Below are 24985 nucleotides of genomic sequence, written 5' to 3'. Positions count from 1 at the left end.
CGTTGCATGGAGGGGAGAAGGTTAGAACGATATCTGTCTCGGCATTCCTCATAATGAATATTCCTGTATAACTATGGATTTTAGGATGCAATAAAGATATTGAAGCTTATTCACCCGTGATTTGTGAGTATGGAATATCACTCACTAGAACATACAGTACATGCAATATTATGAGGTATTTTGGATATACAAGTCTGCGTTTCTGAGAGATGTCCTCTACCAACCACACCTACCCTGGTTGCCGGTGTTAACGCCATTTCACTGTTTGACTCAGGCAACAGACTAGGAATCACATGTTGGCTGAATGTGGAAATGGAAATTAAAAAAATAATATTCTGTTACCTAATATCAGATAATTTGGCAGTCTGCTAGTCAAAACGTTCCCTTCTGCATGAATTCAAAACAAAATATCTATTTATCAAGACAGCCAGCTTATGAATGAGATCTTTATATTTTTAAATGGGATATTATCAAATCATTTGATCTGATTCACCCAAGCAACACGCAAAAAGCAATATGCTTTAAAGGGCATCTATTTTTCAATTAATCTTGTGACTACTAAACATGCCGAGAGGCGGCAGGGAATAAAACTACGACATGTCATAGTTTTATTTCGGCCGCCTCTTGGCATGTTTGCCATGCTAACACCGGAAATTCGTCCCGCCCCCGTTATAGTCAATGGGGCCGGCGCGGATCTGGCAGGTGAACAGCCAGCTGGAGAAGGCTGCCGCTAGTGTGAAAGTAGCCTAAGACTGACAGGCTGACATACATACAATGGGTAAATGCATGTTTGATGGCAATAATGAACATGGGGGCACATTTATTAAGATCAGTGTTTTAGATGCCGGTCTTAATAAAGGCCCTGTGCTGGCAGAGGATCCACCGAAGTTATGAAGAGGTGCAGGCCTCTCCACAACTTCAGCGCATCCAGCTCCAGTTCTAAATGTACGACAGCTTCTGAGCTGTCTTACATTTAGACCATTTTCTACACCTGAAGGCCCGTCCCTTTCCCCACCCACCCCAGGCCCACAATTTTAGACTTGGCATAAGTGGGGTGAAGTCGCAGATAGCATATGTGCCTGAAATGCGCCTGATTTAGGAGCATTTCAGATTAGTAAATTACCTCCATTTTTCTAAAAATACACCATGCCGTACATGTTTTTCTTTTTCATATTCCAAAGCTTCCAAAAATTGTCCCTTATCGGGGGCAGATGGTGTTTAAACACACACAGTGTTATGGGGGAAAAAATGTGTATTGTTGAGGGACCAAGCGTCCAAAAATTATTGACGGGGTCAGAATGCTGACCTTACAACACACACACAAGTGTTAATTGTCAGAAGTAAATGTGGCTCGTTGTGGTCAAGCCTAGAAAATCTCAAATTTTTGGGAAGGAGCAACATCAGTGCAGTGTGGATGTGGAAAGGGTCGGGTATTAGAGGCAATAGTAGCGGCAGCAGTAGCAGCCTAGTATGGAACATACAAGGAGACAGTTCTTCTGCCCCCACTGTGACGACTGGGATGGGGTGATGCCGCTTCATGTGGTTCAGTAGAGCTGTGGTTCCTATGTTTGTGTTTGCCTGCCTATGGCTTATTTTACTCTTGCAGAGCTTGCACAGGGCAATGTGAGAAAAATTGCCATATGGGAGATACTCATGCAGAGCTAGAGGCAGTCATGCTTGGCTTAGCTCTGGCATGTTTTGGGCCTAATGCACCCACAGTGTCAGCAGCATCCCCAGATCCCAAAACAGATATGACCACCTCTGGGAAGTGCGTTGACTGTGCTGTCACTGCCACCACCCTCCTCCTTTAATGTTGCCTCCTACTCAGCATCCCAATCTGGCTCCCAGGTCCTGTCCAACACACAGTCATAATTAGTTATTACATTCCCTGCCACTTTTATCAGACTCTGAGATATTATGGTGTGCTCCTTGGCCCCCTTACCCTGCTTTTCCCCGACTGCTGTCACTGCCCCACCTCCAATATCGTGGCTATGGGTGCCACTATTACAACCACCAACACAGCTATGCATGGGGTCCCTAGCCTTCCTCCACTAGACAGGGGCAGTAAAGACAGAGAGGACTCCACTGAAATCCTTTTCTTGGATAAAATGTCCTTCCCTTTCCACAAACATACTGAAGACATTGCTACTGTCAATTGATTTTGGAAATAATGCAGATTTGGGCCTAATGTCTTCTGTGCGTTCAAATATACAAATTGCAAAAACAACCTCCTTAACTGTAAAACACAAGTTGTCAACCTAATATGAGATTTTCCCACCCCCTCACTTGAAATGTCTGGAGATGCCCTGACACAGATTTAATAACTAACTAGTATTTTTCGTGTTTTCACTCAGAGATTTAAAACGCTACCCTCTATATTGTAAGACACACGTTACACACTTGTATTCTGTATTGCTATATTTGGCAAAACTTTGAACTGTCTGGAGATGCCCTGACATGGATTTTGGACTAGTATTTCATGTTATCACTCAGATATTTAAAAAGATTCCCTCTGTATTATAGGACACATCTTGCACATTTGTATTCTGTATTGCTAAGTTTCGCAAAACACAAAAACTAGAGATGCCCTGAGACTGATTTCTAACTAGTATTTTACATTTTCAGTCAAAGATTTAAAACACTACTCTCTGTATTGTAAGACACACATACAGTATACTGATATTTTCCCAAACCCCCCATATGTCACTGTCATGACGGGGAGAGGGGAAATCAGCCATCGCGCAATGTCCTTTGCTACCGGGCAACAAAACAGGGAAAAGGGAGCTGGTCACGTCCTAAAACTTCCCTCAACAGGCCCTAGTCTCCTAGCTGTATGAGCCCTCTTCAAAGGTAAGGGGACTCATACCCACGTGCCTAGAAGTCTAAGTATCCCTGCATTGCCCTACAGCTGGTGACAGGGCAGAGAACACCTGTTCATCCAGGACACAGATGACAGGTGTCTCCAGAGGCCCAGTAGCTGGCAGGGTGCAAGACTATAAACAGTACGGCAGGTAAATAGCACAACAACACTACAAATGCTATCAACTCTTACCTGCCGCAGCCATGCTGGTAATAACACCACAAATACCAGACATAGCACACCACACTAGACGTGCAACAAAACCAGAGAGGAAGGATATAGGAAACAGACACAAATAATAATAATGACCACTAAGGGTGGCTCACACAGCATGACACATTCAGCCAGGGAGCAGAGCTCCAACACAGACTGACAACAAACAAACTCAAAACTGACCTCAGGCTCCACCACACCACACCACAACATATAAGGAGGCCTGAGGTCACACCCACCACACTCCAACAAGTTTAACCCTGTGCACACCAAAGCAGGGAAAACACCATACCCAGGGAAAATGCCTCACATGCAAACACCGTTGCCAACAGCAACCGCACGTGTAGACACAGAGTCACGACTTAACCAAGGGTTGTGACAGTCACATTCCCGTCTGTGACAGGGACTAGAAGATCAAGGAGACTGGCTGCAGCCATTGACAGCCTCTTTGGTTTGACCTTTGGTGTTGTTGCTCGGGATGACCACACCTCTTGTCTCAGGGGTAGATTAAGTGGTCATTCCTTCTCCTCTATTTAGTCTGGCCTCACCCATCATGCTATGCTGTTGATCTTGTTTGTGGAAGTCCTGGTGTTGGTTCTCTCTGAGTCCCTGCTCATCCTTATACTTCTGGAAGTTAAGTGTATCTTTCCCCTACCTCCTGATATTAGGCCTGAGGGGGGTCTCCTGTTCCTTCATCTGGGAAGGTATAGTGTCCTGACACTATCTGCAGGGCCCTGTTAGGGTGAGATTGGACTTAGGTTCCTGCGTATGAACATTCCTACCATCAAGCGGCTTAGGGACTCAGGTGTAAAAATTTCCCTTTTCCTAGGCTCCAGGACTAATACCTTTTCCCTTTACTTCTGTGTTCAGTGTGGAGTGTATTTACCACACTGCGCTGTGACATTATTAACCACTGCAAGCCGTCATTTTTTGTCTGTGTCAGTGAGGCTATGGATCCTATCGCTGCACTGGCTGGACAATTGCAAGGTCCAGGGATCACAGGCTTCAGGTGTCAGTAGTACTTACCAGGCCTTACCAGGCAGCTAAGGTTACACTTCCAGACAGGTTTTCGGGGGGGTGACAACTTCATTTGGTTCAGAGAGTCGTGTAAGTTGTACTTTAAGTTACACCCACTCTCAACATGTCCTATTATTGTCCACATTACGGACAAGGATAGTACAGTTCTATGAAGGGCCAGCTGTTCCGTTCCGCAAAATACGGAATGCACACGGATGTCATCCGTATTTTTTGCAGATCCTTTTTTTGCGGACCGCAAAATATATACAGTCGTGTTCATGAGCCCTTAAAGGGAATCTGTTACCTATTTTGAGCATATAAAACTGTTAACATAGCAATGCGCAATAAAGTACCTTCATTCCTGCATGTGTCATTCCGGGATTTTGGAGGCCAAGAGAGGAGGACGCAATGATGGTGGGGTGAATAAATTATATGACGTAGTGGAGGGGGCGGCGCCGTTCGGCAAGGATGTGGGAGTACATTTATTTCTTAGGAGGCGTGCTGGGCTAGGAAGAAAGGCGGGCTGGGCACTGCAGGGGGGCGTTACTGGGCACTAGAGGAGAGTAATAACGCCCCTCTGGGCACCTTGAGGCTTAATTAGCATATCAGGAAAATCACTTTTTCATCTGAATGAAAAGTTGAATCAAAGAAAGAGGACACATGCAGGAATGAAGGTACTTTATTGCACATTGCTATGTTAACAGTTTTATATGCTGAAAATAGGTGACAGATTCCCTTTAAGTAATATGGGGGTTTGCTCTGGTAGGCAGATGGTAGCGGTGACAGTATAGAGGCTCAGGAGACAGGCTTTGTGTCCAAACCGTGCTCTTTTATTCACTCCAGTGCATCACATCAAAACTGTGCAATTCACACAACAGCTATGTCCATAAACCCCACCTCCCACAATGGGCCCCAAACACTGCAGGCGTCTTGGTGCCTGTTCACACAGTCTCTCACATCTGTGATCAGTACTACAACTTGTCGTGGGGCGGGTTTGTCCAAGTTCATGCAAGTTAGACAGGCCACGTGTCAGCCTGGACAAGGGATTGGCTCCGGCCTCAGGATCCCCTCTTTTGGTCCTTCGCTGAGCCTGCAGCAATTGGGCAGTCTTTGTTAGATGAGCGGACTACAGAGCTCATCCCGACCGTGCGATCAGCCTCCCGTACAGCTTCCTGCAGTGAGACAGGAGACCACCCTTCATCCGCCCCACAGTCAGTGAGCATCAAACCTATATTCACAGCCCTGGGTGTAGCAGGCAGACCACACCCACTGAGCATAGTGAAGGATTAACTCCTTCCCTACCCAACTAAGGCCAGAGATAACCAACCTTCCAGGATCAGTGTAGACTGACACCAACAACCGAAACCCGTCCACCCGTGGTGGTCCGTGGGGAACAGACACCCACCCTGCTCTTTGCCTGTTCCCAGTAAGAGCCGGCCTGGATCGCTGTGTGACAGCACTCACTGCTGACAAAACACAAAAGACCCGACTCTTACTCCCCCGGGGCCACGACCCCCGGTGGCACGTATCTTCCATCCACTACCACTCCAGACACTCTCTTACATATCCCCCTTTTGTTCACCCCTGAAGGCTTGACGACCCTGTTCAATCCTACCGGGGTGAACACACATATAGCAGTGTACCGGGGACAGGGCATCAGCGTTCCCTTGCAGGCGACCTGCCCTGTGCTCAACCCTGAACTTAAAATTCTGGAGGGATAAGAACCATCTGGTGACCCGAGCGCTCCCCTCCTTAGCCTGGCTCATCCACTGAAGAGGGGAGTGGTCAGTCACCAGACAGAACCTTCTCCCCAACAGATAATACCTGAGAGATTCAAGTGCCCACTTGATGGCGAGGCATTCTCTTTCTACCACGCTATACCGGGTTTCTGCTGGGGTGAGCTTGCGGCTCAGGAACCCAACGCCACTACTTCGGCCCACTGTTCTGCCGATAACATTTCCTGTTCCGCAGTGCGTTTGAAGACCATCAGGAACGCCTTGATATCATCCTCGGGGCCCATCTATCTTAACGCTGAGCGCACCTTATCCCGGGCAGCAGGTAGGATTGCAGTCCCCCCCAGGACGGCTTGTTGTTGTAACACACGCATGGACTCCTGCATAGTCGCCAGTTTCTGGGCCAGTAGACTATTCAACTGCCGCTGGTCTCTCAGGGCTTCCTCATGTCTCCGAGTAGCCTCCTCATTACTTTGCACCAAGTGTCTAATGGCCTCCTCCATCTTATCTGGAGCCACAAAACTTGCCGGCTTAATATATGACATACAGTCCAAACAATACAATTTTCGGCCCCACTACCGTTTGCCCGCTGAAGCCACCAATTGTGGGGGTTTGCTCTGGTAGGCAAATTGTAGCGGTGGCAGTATAGAGGCTCAGGAGACAGGCTTTGTGTCCAAACCGTGCTCTTTTATTCACTCCAGTGCATCACATCAAAACTGTGCAATTCACACAACAGTAATGTCCATAAATCCCACCTCCCACAACGGAGCCCCAAAAGCTGCAGGCGTCTTGGTGCCTGTTCACACAGTCTTTCACATCCATGATCAGTACTACACCTTGTCGTGGAGCGGGTTTGTCCAAGTTCATGCAAGTTAGACAGGCCACGTGTCAGCCTGGACAAAGGATTGGCTCCGGCCACAGGATCCCCTCTTTTGGTCCTTCGCTGAGCCTGCAGCAATTGGGCAGTCTTTGTTAGACGAGCGGACTACAGAGCTCAGCCCGACCGTGCGATCAGCCTCTCGTACAGCTTCCTGCAGTGAGACAGATCACCCTTCATCTGCCCCACAGTCAGTAAGCATCAAACCTATATTCACAGCCCTGGGTGTAGCAGGCAGACCACACCCACCGAGCATAGTGAAGGATTAACTCCTTCCCTACCCAACTAAGGCCAGAAATAACCAACCTTCCAGGATCACTGTAGACTGACACCAACAACCGAAATCTGTCCACCCGTGGTGGTCCGTGGGGAACAGACATCCACCCTGCTCTTTGCCTGTTCCCAGTAAGAGCCGGCCCGGACCGCTGTGTGACAGCACTCGCTGCTGACAAAACACAAAAGACCCGGCTCTTACTCCACCGGGGCCATGACCCCCGGTGGCACGTATCTTCCATCCACTACCACCCCAGACACTCTTTTACAGTAAATAAAAAAATTATACATATTAGGTATTGCCGCATCCGTAAGAACCTGATGTATAAAAATATCACATGACCTAACCCCTCAGATGAACAGCATAAAAAATAAAATAAAAAGTGTGTCAAAAAAGCAATTTTTTGTCACCTTAGATCACAAAAAGTGTGATACTAAGCGATCAAAAAGTCATATGCAAAAATTAGTACCAATCAAACCATCATCTCATACCGAAAAAAATGGGCCCCTACATAAGATAGTCACCTAAACAAAAAATTAAAATAAACTATGGCTTTCAAAATATGGAGACATAAAAAATAATTTAAAAAAAAATGCTTTATAATGTAAAACTGAAACAACCAACCCAAAAAAGTAGTCATATTTGGTATTGTCATGTCCGTAAAAACCTGCTCTATAAAAATACCTCTGATCTAACGTGTCAGATGAACACTGTAAATAACAAAATAAAATAACAAAAAATAAGAACGGTGCCAAGACAGCTATTTTTTGTTACCTTGCCTCACAAAAAGCGTAATATAGAGCAACCAAAATTCATATGTACCCTAAAATAGTACCAACAAAACTACCACCTTATCCCATAGTTTCCAAAATGGGGTCATTTTTGGGGAGTTTCTACTCACTACTACTACTCCTACTACAACTACTACTACTGGGTGCATCAGGGGGTCCTCAAATGTGACATGGCAACTTAAAATTATCCCATTGAAATCTGTCCTCCAAAAACTATATGGCATTCCTTTCCTTCTGCGCCCTGCCGTGTGCTCGTACAGCAGTTTACAACCACATATGGGGTGTTTCTGTAAACTACAAAATCCATTTTGAGTTTTGTTTGGCTGTTATCCCTTGATTTGTTACTGGAAAACATTGATTAAAATGGAAAATCTGACATGAAAGGGAAATTCTGAAATTTCATCTACATTTTCCTTTAATTCTTGTGGAACACCTAAAGAGTTAGGAAAGTTTGTAAAATCAGTTTTGAATACCTTGAGGGGTGTAGTTTCTAAAATGGGGCAATTTATGGGTGGTTTCTATTATGCAAGCCTCACAAACTGACTTTAGACCTGAAATGGTCCTTAAAAAGAGGGTTTTGGAAATTTTCTTAAAAATTTCTAAATTTGCTTCTAAACTTCTAAGCCGTCTAATGTCCCCCCCCAAAAAAAAGAAAACGCCATTTACAAAATGATCCAAACATGAAGTATACATATGGGAAATGTAAAGTAATAACTATTTTAGGAGGTATCACTGTTTTAAAAGCAGAGAAATTCTAATTTTGAAAATTGAAAATTTTCCAAATTTATGGTAAATTTGGTATTTTTTTAATAAATTAAAATGAAATATTTTGACTCAAATTTACCACTGTCATAAAGTACAATATGTGACGAGAAAACAATCTCAGAATGGCTTGGATAAGTAAAAGCGTTTTAAAGTTATCACCACATAAAGTGACACATGTCAGATTTGCAAAAATCGGCCTGGGATTTAAGGTAAAAAGTGGCTTGGTACTAAAGGGTGTGGGGATTAGCTCAGGTAGGCAGATTAGTGGACGCAGTACAGAGGCAAAAACAAAGTCTTTGACTTAAATAATGCAGTGTTTATTCACACAAACAAAAATGACAGTTTGTCATCTTGGTGTTCATTCACATCATGGCAAGTGCACAGAACAAAAAGCATTCACCTTCTGAGCAGTTGTGGTAGTAGCAGTCCCCAACAGGCTTTAGGGCCTGCTTCCTAGCAATGCACAGCCCTTTAGTATGGCACACATCATGCAGATCTCAAACCACAGAGACCACACAGATTCACTGTGAAATGGAGGATAATCCACACCCAGCTGAGACTGCTGGCTGGGTTTTATATCCCTAACCAAAACCCGGCCTGGAACGTTTGGAACAGCCACCCACCCTGCATTTTGGCTGCTCTCAGTAAGAACCATGGCGGATCGTCTTTACAGCCACACTAAATAACCAATAGTGTCAGTCAGAACTAGCTGCCGCTGACACTTAAAATTACCTCGGTGACACATATCTTCCGTCAATGACGGCATCTTGCGCTTTTCTACAAGAGGTTAATGTATATGAAAACAGATGCCTCCGACAGATGCCATACACTATAGAGTACCTGCAAAAAAAAGTATACTTTAAATTTATGACAAAAACATGGTTTGAACCCAGCCTTAAATGGAAGAAGTTTGGAACAACCAGGATTATTCCTAGAGCTGGCCGCCCACCAAACTGCGAAAGTATTCTGGGGGAAAAGGCCTTTGTAAGAGAGGTAAGAGCCCAATGGTTACTCTGGCTAAGCCCCAAAGATTCTGTGTACGGATGGGAGAAACTTCAAGAGGGTCAACCATCACTGCAGAATTCTACAAATATGGGTTTTATGGCAGAGCCGCTAGAAAGAAGCTTTTCCTCAGTAAAAGACACACAACAGTTTGTAAAAAGCACCTAAAGGACTCTCAGGCCTCTGGCACACGACCGCATGCCATCCGAGACATACAGTCCATGAGCGGGCCATATGTTCCGGAGCAGCATTGATCGCGTGCATGGGAGCACTAAGCATCATAGATTGCAATGATGCTGTGCACATTGGGCCGTCTGCGGGGCTATTGTCCTCTACACTTATGAGTGGGGGACAATACTCCCGGGGGCAGACCGATGTGCACAGCATCTTTGTAATTTATGATGCTGTGTATTCCCGTGCTCACGATCAATGCTGCTTTGGGACATATGGCCCCCTTACGGACCGTATGTCTCGGAGGGCATACGGTCGTGTGCAAGAGGCCTCAGACTGTGAGGAATAGGATTTTCTGGTCTGATGAAACAAAGATTTCGTTTTTTCCCTCAATTCTTGCCCCATGTTTGGAGGTAACCAGGCACTCGCACACAATACCATCCCTACAGTGAGGCATGGTGATGGCAGCATCAAGTTGTGTTTTTTGCACAGGGAGACTGTTCAGGGTTGAGGGAAAGCTGAATAGAGAAAACCACAGAGATATTTTTAATAAAGACCTGATCCAGAGTGCTCTGGATCTCAGATTCGGCCAAAGGTTCAACATCCAACAAGACGAGTTTGGTAAAAGGTGTTTTACAGTAGAAATTAATTTTTGAATGTATTACCTGAAGTAATAACTTCGGCTCATCGGACTCAATACATTCTAATACGTTACAGAGACGTTTTTTGTGAATCGACTTTTATCCGCTCATCCCTAATTATCACCATTTAATTTTATTTGTAATGGCTGTTAAATGGGTGCACAGCTCCTTTGGAAAATGAAAGGTGGAATCTGATTGGTTGCTATGGGTAATTAGGCCAGTTCTGCTTTACACCAGATTGATAAATGGGTAGCACTGTTGCCTTGCAGCGCTGGGGTCCTAGGTTCGAATCCGACCAAGGGCAACATCTGCATGAAGTATGTTCTCCCCGTGTTTGCGTGGATTTCCTCCGGGTACTCCGGTTTCCTCAAAGAGTGGAGGCTACAAAGATACAATGTATAAGGCTACATTCACACAAACTGTTGTGCTTTTTCATAGGTATATAACATTTATATCTAAATATCATAATTATAGTGGATTTGATTATGTATAAGAAGCCATATTGTGATATATTCCCATTTTGTATGTATTTTAAAGTCTGCCGAAATAGGTTCATGGATAGGACACTGTTCATAAGATTTCTTCTCTATAGACGTACCAGTCTGATAAGAGTCATTCTTGTCCCCTATAGATTTATGACTGAGATAAGTATATTCTCTAGACGTATCTGGTACTAATTACCTCTACAGTTGATGTCTATTGGTAAAGCAGAAAATCGGTGGTGTCTGTATACACATGTAATGAACCTTAGTTTTTTCTTAGTATAAGATAATCAATAGAACATATGTATTGTTTTATGTTGTTAAATATTATAAAGGATGTCAATGCATCTATTATCTTATATTTATTTCTCACTAGGAACGCATGTACTCCTAAAATATGTTGAGAAGAATTTTAAGTATAGACTTTGTTAATGGGTCTCTGTTCAAGAAGAGCAGTGTTATTTTAACTAACAATCAATCACCCGTTGAAGTGACAGAGGAGACACACATATCTGTAATAGTACAAGGTCTATTATATTCTTATAGGTACCATAAATGTGATAGTTTAGGAGATGTCTAAACTGGCACCTAATGTCTATGCTTTAATTTGTATATGTGTCAAAGTTAATCCCTGAAAGATAAGTAATTTATAGATGGTTGAGATATCCCGGAACATCGGGGCTATGCACATTAGTTCGAATGATGAGAGGCGTCTAGTTAGTGTATAGTCTTGTGGGTAGATAAATAGAGGTGATGGAGTTGCAAGTATTCAAATAAATATCTAGGTTGAGGGTGCAGAGATTTTACCAGTTGGGTTAGCGGCTTCAGGGAAGACCGCGAGAGGACATGACAAAATCTGAGAGGGCGGATTTTAGTGCCATTAAGAAAAGAGCGAGGTGAGTGTCCCGGCGGGAAAAACGGATGGTCGATAATTGGAGTCAGGGGGCCCTTAGTGTCGATTAGAGAAGTGTGACGGCTTAGGGATGCTATTGTTCCAAGGGTGTGGTTAGCCATAAAGGATAGTTTGGAAGAGGAAGAGCGTGGTATGCCTGTGAACCAGGGGAGTGCCGATAACGAGCAGGGAGAAGAGTCTCGTGCCGTACAAACCCAGATTTTGGAAGAATCAACTTGCATCATATCCAGCAGCCTAGCATATGCAGTAGAGTGATAGTACAATCTACACTACGGCAGACCAACCCTGCTCAGATCCTTGGAGCGAGTCATTATTTCCCACCTGATCCGAGGTTTGCCAGGTGACCAAACAAAATGTGTAAAGCATCGACGTAATTGTGACCAGAATCCTCACGGTATACGTATGGGGATGGTCTGCAGGAGATAGAGCAGCTTTGGCAATAGGTTCATTTTTAGTATGTTGATTCTGCCAAACCAAGAGAAATCCCATCATCTCCAGGAATCCAGGTCCTTCTGGAACTTTTGAAGGAGAGCTGTGAAGTTAATTTTAAACAGGTGTGACATGTTGGCAGAGATCTTGATTCCCAAATATGTTATTCCCGTTGGTGGCCAGGAAAATGAGAAGGAGGTTGTAAGAGAAGAGACCAGGGCTTTGGGCAGGGAGATTTTTAGGACCTCAGATTTAGTCATGTTGATTTTAAAATGTGTTCACCTACCAAATCTGGCTATCTCCCGGAGCAAAGACAGTAAGGAAATGTGAGGGTTAGTTATGTAGAGCAGAAGATCATCCACGAAGGCCGCACACTTGTGCTCACTGTCTCTGATCTTGATCCCAGATATGTCCTGGTTGATGCATATGGATGACATCAGATGCTCCATGACCAAAACATAGAGTAAGGGAGACAGTGGACATCCCTGTCGTGTGCCGTTATGGATGGAAAAGGGGGAAGAGAAGGTGCCATTGATCTTGACATGCGCTGAGGATTGCTGATACAAGCTAAGAATTTTCCCCATAAATCCCAGGCCTATTCCCAAATGCGAGAGGACAGTGTGAATAGAGTGCCAGGAAATGCGATCAAAGGCCTTCTCTGCATCCAAAGACAAAACCATGAGGGGCATATTGTTTGTTTTTGCATAATGAATAATATCTAGTGTCTTCAGAGTGATGTCGCGAGCCTCCCTCCCCGGCACAAACCCCACCTGGTCAGGATGAATGAGAGAGGGCAGAAAAGCGTTTAGTATATTGGCCAGTAGTTTGGCAAATATTTTAAGGTCCACATTTAGGAGGGAGATAGGATGATAACTGGCACAGAGCTGCGTGTCCTTACCAGGTTTAGGGAAGACTGCAATATGGGCTTCAGTGGACTGTGACGGGAAGGGACGCCCCAAGGAAACTGCGCTAAAGACACAAAGCATGAAGGGGGTGAGGGGATGGAGAGGGATTTATAAAACCCAGCTGTAAATCCGTCAGGGCTGGGGCTCTTCCCCCCGTAGGGATTTGAGAACTTCCTGCAATTCTACTTCGGTAAATGGAGTTTCCAAGCTAGCAGACTGTACTTCCGATAGCTTGAAGGTATGAGGTACAGGATCGAAGACCTGATCCTCACTTACTTAAAGGGAGACAGGGAAGGTTATACAGCTAAGAATAAAAAGATTGGAAGGATGAGGCAATCTCCTCTATGGTGTGCACCATACAATCTGAAGGGTTTTTTACCGCAGCGATGTGAGAGGCAGCTATTTTTCCCCTGAGAGCCCTCGCCAGCAAGCGACCACACTTGTTGCCATATTCGTAAAATTTACTACGGCAGGTTTGAATCATTCGCTTATAAGATGTCTCTAAAAGGCGTCGGGCATCCAGACATGAGTTCTGGAGATCAAGGAGGGTCGATAGGGAGAGTGCTCGCTTATGGGCGAGCTCCATAGAGGCAACCTTCCGTTGTGCATTTTAAGGGTAATTGCTCTCTCCTTCTTGATACGGGAGCCATGTTTAATGAGGACCCTGCGCAGGACATATTTCAGAACCTCCCATTGTGTTGGGAGAGGAGTGTGGTCTGCATCGTGATTGGAAAGGAAATTGGTTACCGTGGAGTTGAGGTCCTCAGCGCACACTGTGTCTAAAAGGAGAGTTTCATTTAGACGCCAGGTCAGCTCTCGTTTGGACAGGAAAGGGAGGCTTAAGGAGCAAAATACTGGGGCATGGTCTGACCACAGGATGTTGCCTTTTTGTGTGGAGACTAGCCATGAGAGTGCAGGTTGTTGGATAAGAATATAGTCAATTCTACTATATGAGGAATGTGGGGTCGAGTAAAAAGTATAGTCTTTATCCACTGGGCTTTGCAAATGCCACATAATTGTAGTTGAAGCAGTGCTTTTTTAACTTTTTTAATGGCTGAGTAGGAAAGGGATGCATGAGTTATCGAGCGTAGGGTCGAGGGTGAGGTTATGGTCGCCACAGAGTAGGACCTTTCCACGGATTAGGGGTAGGGCTTTATCAACTAGGTCCAAGATAAAGGAAACCTGATTTTGGTTAGGAGCGTAGGCGTTGAGGAGAGTGAACTTGGGGAGGTAAAGATTTATGAATCGCTATGGCGACTCCATAAGTTTTATTCACCGGATTGTTTGCAAAGTACCAGGCTGTGTAGTGCCGATGTCGGGGGCCCTGCCTTCTTTGAAGTGTGTTTCTTGGAAACAGACAATTTGTACCTTTTGGCAATGGAAGTGGTAGAGTACCTGGGATCACTTTAAAGGAGTGTTAAGGCCTCTCACATTGAAAGATGCTATCTTGAGCTATGTCATACCTGCGGCAGAGGGGAGAACACAGGGGACGAGGGGACGAGAAAAACAGGTAGAACAGACAAAATGAAGTAAAAATGAGTAAGAAAAAAAAGGGAATTAACTATCTAGTAAGATCAAAAAGATCTAACGAAGCAACACTAGGGATAAACCGGTCCCCCGGGAGTGCCTCAAACTATTGGGAGGAAGTAGCAACCAGGAGAAAGCGAGCCAACTACATTCCCTGTTAAAGAAGAAAGGTGTTAGTATTATTGCCAATTTCTGGGGGGAAAACATAATGCCCCTATGGCTGTAAGTTAGTGGTCCCGAACTTGAACAGCAGTCTGCTCTTTAGGTGGCAGACTTGGATGTTTTACTCTAGCAACTGGCAGATCGTTGTTGTCTTCTTCCACGAGGAGGTGACACAGTTATTCTGGGCGTCCCGGAGCTGGCAATCTGGGAGGATCGAGGATGATCAGGTTGAGTTGGAGCAGGTATGAGGATAGACAGCCAGGGACCCAGTTCAACTGGCGGCTTGTCCAGTTGTTGAAGGAAAGATGGTAAATCTGCGGGCTTATAAAAAACTGCAACATGTCCTTTGGGTCCCGCAAAGAGGGCAAAGGGATAGCCCCATCGATAGGGAAATTTCCCGGTTCCTGAGGAAATCCAGCAGAGAACACAAGGCAGCTCGCTGTGACAAAGTATGACGTGAAAGGTCCTGCAACAACCTGACAGAGAGGAAGACTGCCAAGCCTCATTCAGAGTTTGCTCTTTGATGACATAAAAGTGGATTCTACAGATAATGTCCCTTGGTTTGGAGCCATCTGGGCTGGAGGGCCGTAGGGCTCTGTGAGCTCTATCAATTTCTATGTAAGAGTTCGGCGGGCAGCCCAAGATTTTATTGAATATTCCCACGATGTGTGTAGTAGGTCAGGTGTCTTGATTGATTCTGGGAGACCTCTAATTCGTATGTTGTTACGGCGGCTGCAGTTTTCAATATCATCCAGGTGCTGATGTAAAGTATAAAGTTGGGCCTCATGTTATTGGACCTTATCCTGAAGGGCCATAACAGTAGCAGATAGAGATGTTTGATCGTGGATGACAGAGTCAATTCTGGAGTCGAGTACTGTCAATTCAGAGAATTCCCGCTTGCATTCTTGCAGTATGTTGGTGGCAAAATTAGACTAGAGGGCAGTGAGTGGATAAGGGTGTGCGTAAATCCGCCATTATTGGTGGTCTGGTGTCTTCATTGAATAGATCTGTGGAGGCCGGGAGACCACCAGAAAGGGGTGAAATATGTTTAGAGGTGAGTGAGGGTAATAACCTGATCGCAGTTTCAGGTCCAGGGGAGGTTGCTCCAGGCAATTGGTGGTGGGAGCCATCCCAATAAGATCCGGTGGACCAATGTGGTGAGGTGGCTAGAGAGGGTCCAGGAGAGTGGGAGGGAGGAAGAAAGGAGTCATTCGCAGCAGGAGGGGAGAAAACTTGGAGGGCATGTCTGCCAGGGGACTGTTGCTGCTGGACCTGGCACTGTTCCTGAGAGGGGAGATCAGGATGGGTCAGGAGCAGGTCAGCTGTGTGCCCCTGGTGGCGAGTTGGGGTGCCTGGGGTTCCAGACATGGAGCCACTGGGACAGAAGGAGTGGGCCAAGGGCCTCAGAGTGGAGATCCGAGGGGCGCTAGGGCTGCTGACCTCTGGGGATGTTGGGAGACTGGAGGAGAGCCCCTGTGACTGACCTGGGATGTTGCCAGCAGTGCTGCAACTGTGGTGAGCAGTGGAGGATCCAGAGCGCGTGCAACAGCCAAGTTGGAGGGCGAGCACCGGGAGAGCAGATCCGGTGTTTCTGGGGAGGTCCGGTCCCGACTGTTGTGTCGTACAGCGCTGGAGGTTGGCAGTGGGGGAACTGAGGCAGAACAGCACCGATGAGGTTGTGCGGCAGGGCTCTCAGAGGCTTCAGGGTGTGTGTCAGTGGGCCGCATGATAAGCGTGCCGGCGCCATCTTGGAGGCATGCTGCGCGGTCTATCAGAGCGGGGCCCAGAGATGCGAAATGCCGGGCAAAGAGATGGGAGAGATCGCCCTGTGATGATGCTAGGGAAGCCGATGGACGGGCTCTACCCTTTTTCAGTGTCTTGCCAATCCGAACAGGCTTGACTGGAGGAAATTTCGCCAGGGATGCAGAGGAGCTGTTACTGAGCGCGTCCTCACTCGCTTATGGCAGGCCACGGCCCCTTTGGTGTTTATTTTTAATTTTTCATGTCAATATCTATATTTAAACAAAAAACATAAAATCCTGCAGTTTTCACACTGTCCCCTAATAATAGGTGTCACTTCTAAGTCTGCATAGATCTCTTTACTGCATTTACCTGCTTATCTATACACAGAGGTGATATCATTACAGTTAAGATCAGAATGACAGATAAGACACCATTCACAATAGGTGATTGTCAAAGCTTATCTATTCTTTCCTTGTACAGTGACCTCTGCACAGGTAACAGAGCGTGCCCAGAAAACTCTCCCATAGAAGTCAAATCAGGTCAGCTCCAGACCATTGTGTCTAAGGGACCATGTGGCTGTCATAACACAATTTTCTTAATGTTTTCTAAATGCTGTTAAGAACAGCTCAGGCAAAATGGCAATGATCATGTTCAGAAGAGAATAAAAAAAAAAAATCTGCAATCAGAAGATAAAAACAAATTAGAAAAAAATTATATGTGTCGCTATCTGGTTTTAACTGGCATGGACCGACAACTGGCATGGTCCTTTACATGGACCGACAATCTAGCAGATTGTCAGGAAGCTGATTGCTAGAGGTGGAGAGCCATGCATTTATTGCAGTGATCTCCCCCAGAGTAGGGAGGAGTGATCATTAATGCCATCGCTCTTCCCTATACTGACTCATTTCCTGGCAGCAGATCGTGCTTACATGGTCTTTTGTGTTGCACATAAGACACAATTACCCAATGAACGAGTGTTTCGCTCGTTCATCGGGTAATCAAAGGTGCATTTACACTGCCAGATTCCCATTCACTATAATTGAGTATGGTGGGGATACAGCGGGTTTCCAACATAAATGCTGGCTTTTTGCTGGAGAAATACAACTGCATACTGCTGTATTTTTCTAGTAGAAAGCCAGCATTTATTTCACAAACCCACCGGATCTCATTATAGTGAATGGAAATTCTGTGGTGCCCAGCGCATACAGTAACTCCAGTAAACCGCTTCTCTGCCGGAAAAGACTGCTGGATTTACCAAACAGAGATGTGAACTTAGCCTTAGGGGATTTGAATATGGAATATGGAATAGAATACTACTGCAATCAATGCAATTTTGACAGGATTTAAGGGGACACTGGCTGACAATGACATCTACTGGGTTTTGGCAAACCACCCCACTTGGCTGGACCTGTAAAGGAAAGATTATTTTGCAATGGGCTTGCAATGCTCTGCTGGTCTCCCTCGATGTCAAGATCCTCTTTGACATTTCCACAGCTGCAGTGGAGACCGGATCTTATAATGGCTTGTTTTGTCTAGGGAGCAATGATTAGGAGAAATAAAATGGCCGCCGTCCTATCAGTACACATAAAACCTGTCCTAATCACACAGGAGGACAAATTACTTCACCACAATGAGCCATAGTGCTGCCTCATCCTCCTCTCTGCTCTGCTTGTCAGGAATCATTATCCTAAATACAGGTGAATCTCTGTGGGAATGGAGATGATGAGGAGACATGAGAGGAGGGTGAGGTGTGGCTAATGAGCAGCAGGACTTGTTTACAGTCTCCATTACCACAGCAACACATTACCACAGTCTGTCCTGTCCATCCTATCTGTACTTCATGTCTCCTCATTAACTAAATTCCCCAGAGTTCTTATCATCTGTATTCAGGATCATAATCCCTGACAAGTAGAGAGGAGGATGAGGCAGCTCTTTAACTCAGTGTTGCAAAGTAACTTGTCCTCATGTGTGATCAGGACAGGTTTTGTGTGTACTGATGGGACCGCATGCGGAGGAATTGCTCCCCCTGGTTAAAGACATGCTACAGTGTTTGGGTTTGGAGCATTTCCACCCATTTAGGCCAGTTTTTTTTCTTGATGTGTATGGAATGTGCCACTTCATTTTTCTGGTAATGTTCTTTTGCACCTGGTAGCTTCTGTGTCACATGGTCTGTTGTGGGTGCGGCTCACAGCTTTATTTTACCTCACAGTGCATTGGTGATACCACTATGGAGGCAGCACACGGGCAGTTTAGTGGTAGGACCCCATGCTTCCTGAGACATCGTGACGTGGTGCTCCGATATGTTCCTGACTGGAGGATATTGGCAAAGTTCTCAGCTTTTAACATCGGCTTGAGGAATTAGCTAGTATTGTTAGTTGTGTATCATTTTGGTATTTATATATTTTTTCATCTGCACATTGTATTATTTTGTGTAAGATGTCCTTGTGGTGCATGTGGTCCGCCCCGGCATCCTCCATTGTTCGCATTTTTTGCTGGGGATTGCCGTTCTGCGAACGGCATGTGGAGGAATTGCTCCCCCGGTTATAGACATGCTAGTGTTTGGGTTTGGAGCATTTCCACCCTTTTTCAGTGAGTTTTTTCCTTTATGTATATTGAATGTGCCACTTCATTTTGCTGGTACCGTTCTTTTGCACCTGGCAGCTTTTGTGTCACATGGTCTGTGGGTACGGCTCACAGCTTTATTTTACTTCACAATGCATTGGTGATCCCACTATGCATGCATGTGAGAGCCTGGCTGTGAGTTGGTTTTTAGCACTGTTCAGACCTTGTTCACACACCACGGGCAGTTTAGTGGTAGGAACCTATGCGTGCTGAGACACCGTGACGTGGTGCATGAGGGGCTCCGATATGTTCCTGACTGGAGTATATTGGCAAAGTTCTCAGTTTTTAACATCGGCTTGAGGAATTAGCTAGTATTGTTAGTTGTGTATCATTTTGGCGCATTTTTTGTATTTATATATTTTTTTCATCTGCCCCGGCATCCTCCATTGTACGCATTTTTTGCTGGGGATTGCTGCTCTGCAGACCGCATGCTGTGGAATTGCTCCCCTTGTTTTAGAAACGCGACAATGTTTGGGTTTGGAGCATTTCCACCCATTTAGGCAACTTTTTTCAGCAAATTTTTTTATGGGACAGCGGCCATTTTGTTTCCCCTGATGATTGCTCCCCAGACAAAACAAGCTATTATAAATAATGAAAAGTATTTGAGAATATATTTATAATAAAGTAACATTTAAGTATTTTCATTTTCTTAATTCCCAGAGAACCCCTTTAATATCACTACTTGTCAACCTACTGTACTTTCTAACCGCTTCCTAAAAACATCCTAATCTGCTTTCAACATAACCCTTAAAGTAAACATAACCCTTACAGTACCTCTTTCATAAGTTCCCTATCTCCCACCCTAAATGCTTTTTATTTTTTTATTTTTTTACTTTCAGATTTTTATTAGATTTACAGTACAGACCAATACAACAATCAATGAGGTGCTGTTTGAACAGTACATTGACTAGAAGAGAGTAGCAAGTATTACTAAGGTTTGTACAACATTTAGATCATCTTTAATCAATCAGTATCGTTAAATGCTTGTTTTCACCTATCTAGGACACACTTCAATTCCTTTGTTCCCTAAGGTTTCTCATTTGGAAAATATTTAAAGGGGTTGTGCCAATTTATCAAATCGCATTTATCATGTAGAGAAAGTTAATACAAGGCACTTACTAATGTATTGTTATTATACATAGTGCCTACTTTGCTGCCTGGATTCATTTTTCCATCGCATTATACACTGCTCGTTTCCATGGTTACGACCACCCTGCAAATCCAGCAACAGTGGCTGTGCTTGCACAGTATAGGAAAAAACATTAGCCTATGCGCGCTCCAGTGGTCTCGGCCAGCAAAGCACACCTATATTGTGCAAGCGCAGCCACCACTGCTGGATGACAGGGTGGTCGTAACCATGAACAAGGGCAGTAAAAATGAATGCAGACAGCAAAGGAAGCAATATGGATAATAAAAATACATTAGTAAGTGCCTTGTATTAACTTTATCTACATAATAAATGCCACTTACTGAAGTGACACAACCCCTTTAACCCTCTTCACTGGAACAATAGTATCTGTACAGAAGTTAATGTAATCAATTGCTAACCCCCCCCCCCCCCCATTATTAGCCCCCTCCACTGAATCATACAGCATATTCAAATTGGTTATTTCAAAACAGTATTTTAATTCTTTCTCCACCTCTATATTCCACCTAGCATCTATTACATTAACTTACAAATGAGACATCGCCACTGTAGCCAGGAAAACAACCAGATATTATCTGGTTTCTCTCCTTTCATGATCCACTCCTGATTTTAGCTTCAAAAAGTGCATAAAAAACTGCCGACCGTATGAATGAGTCCACATCCGTTCCGCAATTTTAAGGAACATGTGTGGACCCATTCATTTCTATGGGGCTGCAAAAGATGAGGACAGCATGCCGTGTGCTGTCACATTTGTAGTTCTGTTCCACGGCCCTGCAAAAAATAGAACTTTTCCTATTCTTGTCCACAATTGCAGACAAGAATAGGCATTTTCTATGATAGCGGTAGCATGCGCAGTCCCCAAATTGTGGAACGCACATCGGCCGGTATCCATGTTTTGCGGATCCTCAAAACACCACATTCGTGTGAATGTAGCCTTATTCTGATGATCTACGTATCTGATCAGTGGGGGTCCGATGCCTGGAACCCCCGCCAATAAGCTGATTGAGAAGGCACCAGCGCTCATGTGAGTGCCACGGCCATCTCTCAGCTTTTCCTAGGCCAGTGATGACACGTTCATCTGTCATGTGCCCTAGGCGCAGCTCAGCCCTATAGAAGTGAATGGGACTGTGCGATACCAAGCCTAGCCGCTATACAATGTACTGCATTGTACTTGGTGAGCACAGAGAGTGCTCACAGAAGCCCCAGTGCCTTTTCAAACAGCTGATCGGCAGGGGTCCCAAGTGTCGCACCCCTACCGATTAGATACTAATGACCTGTCCTAAGGATAGGTCAACAGTATTAAATTCTTGGAAAACACTTTTAATAAAATTGGAAAAAGATGCAAGTAATACATGCAATGGGCGGCTCCCCCTAGGGCCTTTAATTGATGTATGACGCGCGACGCAGGTGTAGGAATGCCTAGTCGTATAGTGTGGCCTAAAATGTCCCTTTATGTGTGTCATGGTGCTCCCACCTGGATATGGCTGGACACCAGGCTTTGACTCTGAAGCAATAAATAGGGGGAATAATTGAGGGATTTGAAGAAATAACTTGAGTCCAAACCTTGAGATGAAGTTCAATGGCAGCTTTAGGGTCCATTCAGATGTCAGTAGAATGGGTACGGATCCGTTCCACAATTATGCAGAACGGGTGGGGACCCATTCATTTTCAATGGGGCCGGAAAAGCACAGTGTGCTATCCGCATTTCTGTTCCGCGGCCCGGAACTTCCAGTCCTTGGCGCCGAAAAAAAATAGAGCATGTCCTATTCTTGTCCGCAGACAAGAATAGGAATTCTCTATTAAGTGCCAGCGATGTGCAAACAGTTTCAGGCTTTGTCTTGGTTTCAGCAGGCTTTAGCATTAAACTGGCAGGCAAACTCAACTCTGCTATATTTTTCTCTCACTCAGCTGTACTGACAAGCAAACTTGTAGTCCACTCTTGTAGTCGGACTTATGTTCAGCCAAAAAGTAGGTTAGAATCCTGGCAGCTCTTACATGGAGTCTAAACCAAAACAAACCAGAACTGCCCCACTTCCTTCTGGTAGCAAACAGGACTGGCCCACTTCTGTATGTATCTTTAAGTATGCTGAGATAACGATCGGCGAGAATTTACTGCAGTTGTGATTGCTGGAAACTATCACCCAGTCTGAAGATCGCTCTTTTGCAAACGATATTACGATTTTACATTTGATTCTTGCACCTTCTAATACAGCCTATAGGGTACAGCCGCACAGTCAGGTTTACTGATGCAGTTTTGGAAGCCAAAATCAGGAGTGGATCATAAAATGAGAGTAAGTATAAAGGACAGATACGCATTCCTAAACTGCATCAAGAAACCTGACTGTGTGGCCGTTACAGTATAGGAGAGGTGATAATATTATCTGCAGTGCAGAGAGCAATATACAATGCAGCACTGTGAAATATATCACAGGGCTATTCCACAATAAGAATAGTGTTCAGCCATCTGATGTACACGAGTTCAGTGTAATGACAAGTCCTATAGATCGGAACACACAGCACTCATATGAGGGATAAGAGATGTCTGACTCCAATTACACTAAATGGTTACTCGTGCATCCACATACATTACTGACATATACCGACCACTTACCTCGCTCCCTTTCTTCTTGTGTAATAAGGGCTGATATTCCACTGCGGTCGCCAACATTGCTGTTCCTCTAGCTGTCCAAAGAAATGTCTTTGCCCTCCTTTCTCTTTCTCTCCCTTTCACTCAGTTATAACAATATCCAGCATTATACTATTGGGATAAACCATGCAAATTAAAAGGGATCATGCAGACATAATTTAATACAAGCTGCTTTTTACAGCTGCAACCTACGCATGTCATTTCTCAGATCATTTGAGCTTCTAGGATATATGGTTAATCAGTTTAAAAAAACGTACCTTGAACATCTCCATCTTACTTCACTATGGATAAGGGGATTTATACCGCTTGCGGAATATATGTGGAATGTTCATGTGACCTACTGAGGAGAGCTTTTTTTACTTAGGTCTCTTCTGGAATCCTGTCTGCTGTCTCAGTTTCAAAGTCTGTGCTAAGATAAGAGCCAACTTTTTCATTATGCCCTCATAAATCTAGATTGTAGCAACGGATAAGAGTTGTATAGGGCGGGCAACCCCTTTGGCTATATATAAAAAAAACTATTATATAAGAAATGTTACACTCAGTTGAATACACACCATAGCATAGTTTCCTGTATAAAAAAGTAATAATAAACTATAGGAAAATGTTAGTGAAAAACTTTTTTACAACTCCTGTTGTTATTATTACCTAGCAACCAACAGCACAGACGCAGCACATCTTTATGGGGGAGATTTATGAAACTGTTGAAAAGAAAAACGGTCTTTGTTGCCCATAGTAACCAAGCAACCAATCATAATGGAGCTTTCATGCAACAACTACACTGTGATTGGTTGCTATTGCCAAATGTCACACTGGCGCTCCATGCCTATTGCTGTCCTTGCTCCTCTCTCCCTGTGTGTATGGTCCCTTTCAGATGAGCAAGTTCCACAATCCGGACTTGCAACGTAGGTTTGAGGCAGCTCCCATCCTGACCTCCCACCACTGAAGGGTCACATAGCATTATATTGATTTATGATGCTATGTAAAACATAATGCTGTCAGTGTTATACAATACATTCCAGAACTGTAAGGGTTACATAACATCATAAATCTATATAATGCTACATGACCCTGGCAGTGCTGGGAGGTCAGGAAGGAGATGCTGCATACTCGCGATGCTTGTCCGGAGTGTGGAACTCACTCATCTGAAAGGGGCCTACTAGTGCTCAGTAGACTTCCTTTCCCCTTGCTTCTTGCCCAGCTGCTGGCTAAGATGTGATAGAGTTGTGGCCATCATTCTTTGAATCAGCTAAGAAAGCTCCCATATACTCCAGCTCTCAGACAACACATTATTTTTTCTAAAGCATGAAGGTTCTATCCTACCCAAGAGAACACGAATATGCTTTTCTGCTGTTGGTGAAGACTCCATTACAAGATGGTCCCTATAGTTAGATATTTACATAGTTCACATACCAGTTAGTAAAACAATGCACAATGCGCAGATTCCAACTGTTATCTCTTTTCATATTTTCATATTTTAGCCAATGTAACAATGCCACAAACCTCAGGGGGAATGCCTCTCTGATGTCTATATAAACGGCTGTACTTCCTGTAATAAACGAGAAACTGCTTTGACCCTTGCCTGGTGTCAGTGTGGGTTCTTCCATGCATGTAAAATCCTAGGATCAGAACAATTTGGAGCAGTAGTGCAAATGTAATTAGCCCCGATTGAGGGCATCTTCAACATATGCTGATCAGCCTCCCTATTTAGGGAGGTTTCACCAACCTTGCCTGAGCTTTCAGGTTTTCTAGACTCTAGTAACCAGCAAAGGTTATCAGACTACCCCTGTACTGTACCTTGCCTGTCTACTGATTCTGTTCCTTGCTGCCTGCCCCAACTGTCACTGCTCCCTTGACTATGCACAATCTCAGCCTGCGCCGATTTTTGAATTGCTATCTGATATACATACGTACTCAGCCTGCCTTGACCTTGGAATTGCTATCTAATATATTCTTGTGTCACATCCCGGGGACCAGACTGGCCCACCGTGTCACGTGACAAGGGTTGCCCAAGCCCTTCAGGTTGAATCAACTCACGCCCTCACACGCTGTTACACCCTGCACCAG

General features: G+C 44.7%; 1 protein-coding gene across 1 annotated transcript in view; it reads right to left on the bottom strand.

Moving 5' to 3' along the window:
* Positions 1-23300, bottom strand: part of LOC122933911 (solute carrier family 2, facilitated glucose transporter member 11-like) — a 98382-nt gene extending 75082 nt beyond the window's left edge. The window contains 1 exon segment of the mRNA XM_044289017.1: positions 23179-23300. Coding sequence (XP_044144952.1) covers positions 23179-23193 — 15 coding nt within the window. The 5' untranslated portion in view covers positions 23194-23300.
* Positions 23301-24985: the final 1685 nt, after the last annotated feature.

Source organism: Bufo gargarizans, chromosome 1, assembly GCF_014858855.1.
Source record: "Bufo gargarizans isolate SCDJY-AF-19 chromosome 1, ASM1485885v1, whole genome shotgun sequence".
NCBI classification, from domain to species: domain Eukaryota; kingdom Metazoa; phylum Chordata; class Amphibia; order Anura; family Bufonidae; genus Bufo; species Bufo gargarizans.
Note: the sequence above shows the minus strand (reverse complement) of the source record. Positions and strands in the feature narration are given on the sequence as shown.